Source organism: Triticum dicoccoides, chromosome 5B (genome assembly GCF_002162155.2).
Source record: "Triticum dicoccoides isolate Atlit2015 ecotype Zavitan chromosome 5B, WEW_v2.0, whole genome shotgun sequence".
NCBI lineage: Eukaryota > Viridiplantae > Streptophyta > Magnoliopsida > Poales > Poaceae > Triticum > Triticum dicoccoides.
The window spans coordinates 586,992,694-587,001,936 of record NC_041389.1 but is presented as its reverse complement, the minus strand read 5'-3'; the positions used below and the strand labels follow the sequence as shown (position 1 = coordinate 587,001,936).

Below are 9,243 nucleotides of genomic sequence, written 5' to 3'. Positions count from 1 at the left end.
AAAACTATCATCCCCGTTCTACCTGCTGAGGATTCCACATACAGTTAGGTATGGTCGGGGTCAACAACTTTTAATACTGCACACTGCACAGGCTGTCCTGTCCGAATCCAATCCTGGCCAAAACAGCACTAGTCTTCAAAAACGCATCCTTTCAGGTTTGCTTTCTGGAAGAAGCAGATGCACGGCAGGCTGAGTTAAAACAAGATAACTAAATGGTTTCATCATCCATGTCTGTCTCTCTTACGAAGCAGGCTGCGTTGTCTTGTCGGGCCAAAATGAACTGGAGACGAGGCTCGTCAATCTGCAATTAAGATTTAAAAATCTTGAGACCCGCGTAAGTATAGAGAATACTGCGGTACAACTCATGCATGCATCTATTGCTAAACACTTAAAAGTACAGCCATGGCCCGGACATCTTATCAGTATGATGGGTATATTAAGGTGCTAATTGTTTGAGTTAACAGTATGTCCTAATCCTTCAAAAAAGGAAACAGTATGTACTGGGGTTACTATATTATATTTATAAAGAAAAAAAACTAGTATTCACACCACCTTCACTGACATGCTAAACAAAACTATGCTTATCCAAGGATGTTATTTCAGATTAATATGTTATAGTAAATGGAGGGTTTTCCTGCAATTAACTATGGGTCGAACAAGTATTAGCTGTTTAAGAAACATTATGCACTGGAGTTGGCCATCTTTCCAAAGCAAAACTAAACTTCGAGTTCAAAGTCTGTCCTCTGAAATTCTGTTTCAAATTAAGATCCAAAAAGAACACGAAAATGGTTATTACGAAGCATTTACCTTTGCAAGTTTCAGCATCTTCTTTGCTGCTGTTCAACTGATCCATGACCTCCAAACCTTGGGTCTCCGCATCCGCATCCGCATCTGCATCTGCAACGGAGCAAACAGAATCCACATTGGATACTTTTCTGAACTTGTCTCCAGAGAAATCAAGTATCAATCGTACAAATGGCCAGTCGCCATTGGATAAAGAAACAGGGAGACAAAATGAAATATACATATAGAGACATGTTATTCATGGTGCTGACCTCCTTCAGAATCTGGGTGTTCCTGAGGTGAAGCCTGCTTATTTAGCAATGCCTTTTGAAGAAGACCTGTACCAGGAAAGACTAACATGTTGATAGACTTGACTTCTTGCTTGTCTGAAACTTCAAGTGGGCTAAATCCGAATTTGGATGTCCAGGTGTCCACAAGTTCATTAATAGCAGGAATGATCAACTTCTCAACTTTGAGAGAACTGAGGATCTGAAATGTAAATAAGAGAAGGCATTAAGAACACACATGGAATTACCCTACTATGGTAATAAAACAAAAAAACATCAACCAATTCATCTATAACCTATTGTAGGGAAAGGTGCGAAGTGTTGCCAGTTATACACTAATATAGCTGTACCATGACGGAATTACCCTACCATTGTATGCATATGCGCTATATCCATTACAGGTTTCAGTACCAAATGAAGAAAACATTGTCAAGCAGTTGTAGCATGCCAATTGTAACTCAATACCATTTTACAAGAGGGCAATATTAGTTTGCTACCTTTGTAATCTCTCTGCTACTACTTTTGAACAGATTTCAGGTTGATAACAAAATCTTGCATAAGTTCATAAAGTTAGGGTTTGAGAAGTTCAGTTCTTCAAATTTACAGACTATAACGAAACATACATAACTACAGGAGGACTAAATAGAACATCCCCAAACTTTTGTCCTACAGAAGCACCATGAAGAATGCCAAAATGGATATGAGGCTCAGGTAAAGATACCATTTCAATTCCATCTAAAAGTCGACGGCACATCCCTTGGCGCCGATACATATGTCGTGTACCAATGAATGGCATCTCTGCCAACTTGGTCCCATGTATCCTGGTTCAGCATAAGACATAATAACAGTAAACTTGTATTAGAATCCAGCAATTCAGCGGAAGAAAAAAGAAACTCAAGAGCAACCAGAGAATAGCAAGTGTTACAAAGTTAAGTCTGATGTCTATTACTGCTTAATGCTAGAGTTCAGATAGCGAGGCTAAAAAGTTGCATAAACAAAGTATATAGTGTAGGATATATCTAGACAAGCAAGCTACAAAATTGCATGCAAAGAGCTTTATGAAGTATGCAAGCAATAATAAGTTTATAACTAACGTATCTTACTAAAGTGTAACGCTCCAGTGCCATAAAGCTACTTTCTTTAATACAGAATACCGCCAACACCATCAGGATAAATGAGTACTTCCGTAAAAACTGCTCAGTGCTCACAGTAATGATCTAGTAAGCGTCACCTAGCAGGCTAGCAGTAGTACTAGACGATTGAACATAACTTGTTTTTGTCAAATGATTGGAGTGGGAATGCAGCTTCCAATCCATAGTTGGAGCATACATGACTAATTGCCATATAGGTCAGCAAACTAGTGGTTGAAACAAGACAAACTCGGTATATTAAGCGAGGACATGAATCTCTGATACCAATGAATAGTGTATTCAGTTCATACACATGGCAGAACAGTCACAAAACATGGCATACACACAAAAGAAGGAAGTAACCCACCTGACTGATGCTGCAGATACTATTTCATCTCCACGCTCCAAAATAAAGATATAAAATCCACGGAAATCCAGCCGGAGAAAATTTGACCTGCACACAGACAAGAAATGAGAGACCAATCAAACATCTCTCACTGATAAATGTTACCAGTTCAACTTGTTGTCATGACGCAACTGTTAGATAAGTAACTTGACCAATGTGCCCAGCAGCATAAACAAACACCCAAACCAATTCTGTATGCCAGTAACTGAACATACAGTAAGCCAGAGGGATCATACCCGCATATAGATTCAAACTACCCAAGCCACATATGCACACGTAAGCACTAGGAATAGGTCCCATCAAACAGCCACTTTATCAAACTAGGAATAAGCAATTAATTGTCGAATGGCGTCGTTGGTCAATTTTGTTAGTTTGCTATTTGGTGCATGCATAGGTGATGCATTAATACTTGGGTCTTTTTTTTGCCGTTTTAACACACATATTGCACATATTTGGCATTATTCACATACCTCTATATGCCATTGTAGCGAAACACATGATGCAAGCTCAAAAAGATCAAAGAACTAAACCGACGGACAGCAAATCTTATCATCACAAGAATAAGCAAAATGTTAAAACTCCACAATCATTTTATGGCGAGGGGCATTGCCAGCTTGCTTGACATAATCAAGGGCAAGGCCCGATTGTGGGCAAGGGCAGGGGCCACGGTCTCCCGATGCTTCTACATGGAGTGTACCGTTGTATTTCTGGGGCGTGGGCCATTTCAGGCATGTACATGGAGACACAAGGCTTTTGCGTTTTCGAGGAAAAACAATTATGGCGAGGAAACAAAAATATTGCGAGGTGAGCTCACCCCAACAGACCTGCATCTGTCAATAGCTATACAGCCAAGCAGGAGAGGGGTAGAAGGATATTAAAAACGACCCAGCTTAAATGAGTAGCAAGAGGTAACTATAGCAACATTGAAGGTAAACTCAACCCCACCCACCAAAACACACGTGCAGAGGAAGGAGAGAAAGAGAGTGTGTGCAAAGATTTACAAATCGAAAGCATATCAACAACAGAGGAGTTCTACAAAATATCCTTGAGCTTGCTTAGAGTACCATGAGCTTGTGTTAAGAGAGATGCCTACCCACAGTTGTACACAACATTACGTATCAAGTTGATGCCAGTTCTTTGGTCAACAATAGGAAGAAAGCACTCATCCATCAGTGAAAGAGCAACTGCAATCTTGGAATTACACTCGACCCTTCCATCCAAATCAAGAACTGTTTCTGGTGCATCTTCATGGCTGCACTGAATAATTGTGCATGCAAATTCAGGTTCAAGATCCTTCTTGACCGCAAGAAGATTCTGCAATTCCTCAAACAGCTGCATTGCATAAAAAGTTATTTAGATTCCGTGGTGCAATGAAGATTCAGGGAGGGAAAATGCCGACTGATGGAAAAGAAAGTGAGAATAAAGAATAACATGTGAACAGGTTTGGTCTTCAAAGGGATGCAGGAAACAGAAATATTAAGCATTAGGAAACCTTCCAAACTGTTTCAGTCAAAGTGAAACAGAAATAGTAACCATTAAACTGATCACATACGTCTTCATATAGAATATCAATACTATTTTTGTTTGTTTTCCACAGTATCCAAGGTGGATTAGTTTGTACAATAATATCGCAATATTGACGGAAAAACGATAATAATATTTCTATGCAGCATTTCAAAATACTTCTACATATATCCATATCCAAATTTCAACTGTACTACACAAATCCTCAAACATCACTCAAGTAATAACTACTTCCTCCGTTCCTAAATATTTGTCTTTCTAGAGATTTCAACAAGTGACTACATACGGAGCAAAATGAGTGAATCTACACTCTAAAATATGTTTATATACATCCATATGTGGTAGTCCATTTGAAATCTCCAGAAAGACAAATATTTAGGAACGGAGGGAGTATTTCAAGGATGATGGCATGCAAAGTTCTGAATATTTTTCAGATAGTAAATTGTCACCATACTGGAAATATTCAGTCTCAGAAGACCAACTCAGAAAAGGAAATCCAAATTCCGAAGTAAATGATTTTGGTAGCTTTGCATACTATATTGGTCGCTTATCAAGTATAGCTACTTGGACAAAAAACTAAATGCCATAATTCAAAAAATAAAAGCAATAGAACTCTGCTGAGTAGGTTAAGTGCAGATATTTAGCGAGTGACATTTTCAAGCATCAAGTTGTTACAAGCTAGTGACACTCAACTTAGCTCAAAATATATAATGTCAATGCTAGAATTGTAGTCATGGAAAACTACATCGTAATATGTCCAGAAAGAAAGTCATGGAAAGGGAAGAACTAAAGTTGACAAAGTATTACCAGTCTGCAACTTTGTTGGCAAAAATGATTTCCTGCCTGATTGGAGACACTGGATAGGTCCTCAGTCTCAGGAGAGCAAGCTGGGTGATCTGCAGGCATCACCATTGTGGAACAGTCAAAAACATGATTGACTAACACAACATTATAGTAACAACAACCGGAATCTGACAAAATAAGTTATCGATCACATACATTTCTCCTCGCATTGGGAACAAGAATGTAATGAATCAACTTCAGCATTGTCTGGAGCATCATGATTCAAATGCTCCTGACAAAATTTACAGGAACAGTTTGCACAGCGCCAATCATCAGATGGAAGTTCCTGTAAATTGGATATTCATGCTCATTAGAGAATGCTGCGCCAGATACACTTAGCCATAGACCATATACTAGGGGGGAAATCGAGGTCATAAACCAAAATGACACATAAACCAAAATGCTGACAAATCTGCCATACAACTGAAAGAAATGTCAGACGGTTATTGCTCAGAGTAAAAACGGCATTAAGCCAACAACCTAACACAGTAACTATATGAAAAGTGCCTTTTTTAGCATAAACACCATTTACTCTCTGTATATAAATACATACCTCAAGTTCTAGGCAACTCATGTGGAATGTTGAGGGGCATCCGTCACAGCAGATCAAATTGCCTCCATCACCACAAATACCACACGTGTCGTCATTGGGATCATCACCCTCAGTGCTAACAGGGAAAAAAGCCTGTCTTTCAGAATCAGACTGCTTGTCCCATGCACTAATGAGACAATGCAAAAGGTCATTGTCCAGCCCATCCACAAGTATATTCCTGTATGGTTTGCTCAGTTGACCACCAGCATGAGTCACAAATTCGAGTACTGTGACATCCTTGCTACAGCAGCTACAGTTAATTCCATCCCTGGTGATTAAACCCTCTAGCAGAACTTTTGAGCGGCTTTCATCCATGCATTTCAGTCTAGTGTTGACGGATAGAACATCCAGATCAATCAACCAGGAGAAAATTGTGCGTTTCCATTCATATGGAGCAAAACCATTGCTGCTTCCAGCCTCCTGATTTGATCCACGAGCGAGTAGAGCACAACCGCCTCGCTTTTTTCTTTCCTTTGAAATCTTCTTCTTCTTTTCCTTTGGCCTGCCCTTTGAATTTTTAGAGTTCTTTAGCAAACCATGCTTCCTCTTTTTTAACTTCTGAAGCTCAATTTTGGTCTTTCGCTTGTTAACAACTACTCTTTTTAATTTGCTGAGGATCTCCTGTGGTAAAGAACTACTCATAGAAGCATGCGTTTTGCCAGGGCTGCCCGGAGATTTCTTTGATAAATTCTCGCTTGTAGCTTCGTTCTTTTGCTCAGATTGCATACTTTCATACATTGCGTATGCTTTTGTGATTGACCAGTAAGATCCTTTACCACTTGGAGGTATATAGACAGAATCCCAATAATTTCTGCCATTCCTTGGTCTCAGATCAATCTTCCAACCAGCATCCAGAAGTATGGTCTTTATCTGTTCACTTATTTGACGCTTTAGTTCGAAACGACCTGTTGGTTCACCTGGGTTTCCAGATTTTGCCTTGCTATTGCCTTTGGAACAACTTGCTTTGGGAGAACCAGAAGAACGGTTTGGTCTAGATTCGGACCTTTGTTTATGCACTGGATGTTTCCTTTTTCGCCTGTCTTTTCTCACGACAATAACTTCCTCAGATTCACTAGAATACTCTTGTTTTACCATGACGGCAGGAACACCATGTTCTCTGCGCCCTCTACAATTTCTCTTGTGGGTAATAATGATATCAGTTCCATCAACATCAGATCCATTATGTGAAAGCTTGCAGGCATCTTTATTAGAGGGGTCAACAGATCTGCTCAACTCAGCTGCTCGACTGTGATGCTGCCGTTTTGTCAAAATATCTTTTTTGTCTGGACCGGAGTTCTTCTCTGTAAGCATCTTCCCAGAAGACTTCTTTGATTGATCTAACTCGGTGTGAGAAGTACTTCTTGTCTTTTTCATGGATGGCGTCTCAACTGGTGATCCTCCAGCAATTTTATCAAGACCTGATTCCAACATCCTCTTCTTGCTGGCAACAATCTTAGCACCAACTGATAATGGTGACTTCGGCACGGCAGTCTTGTTTTCAGATCTAACTCCTTCCGAATCTGTTAGCTCTGTATCATTCTTTTCAGTGATAGCTGAACTACAGACATTCTGATCCACCAGAGAAACTGCATCTTTTGTTGTGGCCTTGGCAATGCTACCACTTCTCATGGACGGCTGTGGCTTCGAATTGATCTTTATCTCTGTTGCTGATGCCTTGTTCTCTGTGGTATTTTCAGGATAATCATTACCAGTAACACCTGATTTTCTTTGAGCAGTAATCTTTCCATTTGGTGTGTTCTTCTTTGTGTTGGTTCCACGTTTAGAAGGTTCAGTATGGTCAGCTTTTAAGGATGCAGTATTGCTCACTTTCCTTGTATAATGATGAACAACATCTTCCTTTCTCCCCTTGCTTTCCATGCTAGCCGCGTTCGCACTACTTTTGCATGAGCTTCCAGAAGCCTCTCTTTGTTTAACTGTAGATGACCTTGTAACTCTCCTCTCAAACTGAACCTCCTCCTCTTCATGTTTCACCTGCTTCGTTTCACATGTGTTTCTGGTTAACGACTTTCTCCTTATAAATACAATGTCAGGAGTCGAAATCCCCTTGGTTCTGCCTACAGGGCTACCTAAGCCCTCTTTATGGTTATTGCAATCAGCTAATGCGATGCTGTTATCAGCCACACATCTTCCATTATCATTTAGAGAAGCTTCAGTGTCTTTACGTACATCTTCATCGTGACAATGCTTCTCAACTCCCTGATCACCACTCTGGAGTACCATTCCCTCAGTATGCACAACATTACCATCCTGCTGAACAGGTTCTGATGCGCTAGTAGGGTTGTTTCTGCTTACATCAATGACCAGTTCATCATCTTTTGCTGCAGCTGATGGGTCTATGACCTCCCCCTGGCAAGGTCCATTGGCACCCTTGTTTTCGTGGGAGTCATCAGTACTACCCCCACTTGTTCCAGACACATTCTCCTCCTCCTGAGTTGCAGAGTAAATCTTCTCGTCTGCCTTCACTTTCTTATCATCAGATTCAAAATTGCTTTTTTGGTTATCTAAGCCATTCTCTTCAGCAATACCGGCACTTTCCACACTATTCTCAGAACACTTAGCTGGCACTTCTATAGCATCATCCACTTTCACTGGATCCTCATCCATGTGCTCATCACCTTTAGAAGCGTCGACTGTCTGCGCCCCGCTTCTGCCTTCCTCTGCAACAGCCTCACAGTTAGCCTTCTCCAGACTGCCACCCGCAGTAGCCTCGCAGTTAGTCTTGTCCAGACTGTCACCCGCAGTAGCCTCACAGTTAGTCTTGTCCAGACTGCCACCCGCAGTAGCCTCGCAGTTAGTCTGGTCCAGACTGTCACCCGCAGTAGCCTTGCAGTTAGTCTTCTCCAGATTGTCACCCGCAGTAGCCTCACAGTCAGTCTTCTCCAAAGCGTCACCCTCGCTAACATCCACGGCGGCGGCGGCGGCGGCTTCATCCTCGGGCTCGGCATCCACATGCAGCTTCATGGAGTCCGACCTCAACACCCTCTTTGCCGCACCGCCATTCTCGCCCGCAGGAACATCCTTCCTCTTCTTTCCCGTAAGCGTGGGCCCACCGCTGAGATCGTCAACATCACCAAGGGAAGGGTTTTCCACCTCCACCAAGGAGGAAGCCTTGGGCGAGTCCTTCATCAGGGCGTCTTCTATTCCTGGCATCGGGCTTCGCTCCAAACCGTTAAGCATCATCCCAGTGCCCTGCGTAACAAGACCAGAAAAATCATCAGAACCACACTCCCACTAAATGTTGAACTGATAGCCACCTAGCTGCTCTAACTCCCAGCCAGCGTAAACCTAGCCCGATAATTAAGGTCGGGGAACTCGGAGCAATGGGGTATCGAGCGCATGAAATGGTTAAAACCTGCTCTTTCGAGTAAACCTAGACGGCAATTCGGGAAACCGGTGAAACATCTTGACATCAAGCGGAAAAAGGCATAATCCCTTGAAATCCGGAGGCGAAGCAGCGGAGCAGCTCACCAGAAGCCAGGGGGGGAGGGGAGCATGCCCCGGATCAGCACCGAATCGCGCGGCCGGAACCGCGCGAGGCCGAGATCGCCGGCCTCCGCCGCCGAGAGCAGGCGGTGGAAGCAGCGGTTGCCGCCGGCCCCGCCGATCCGGGCGCGGGGAGGTGGGGTCCGGCGCGAATCCGCGGCGTGGGGGCGGCGA

At 42.4% G+C, this 9,243-nt stretch overlaps 1 protein-coding gene across 1 annotated transcript; it reads right to left on the bottom strand.

Moving 5' to 3' along the window:
• Positions 1-9,224, bottom strand: LOC119311801. Its single transcript, XM_037587503.1, has 10 exons — positions 9,055-9,224; positions 5,527-8,775; positions 5,130-5,259; positions 4,938-5,026; positions 3,700-3,938; positions 2,568-2,654; positions 1,792-1,891; positions 1,056-1,272; positions 808-897; positions 1-301 (listed from the first exon to the last, which is right to left on the bottom strand). Exons 2-10 carry the CDS (start codon positions 8,764-8,766, stop codon positions 297-299), a joined length of 4,197 nt encoding a protein of 1,398 aa, XP_037443400.1. The 5' UTR covers positions 8,767-8,775; positions 9,055-9,224; the 3' UTR covers positions 1-296.
• Positions 9,225-9,243: the final 19 nt, after the last annotated feature.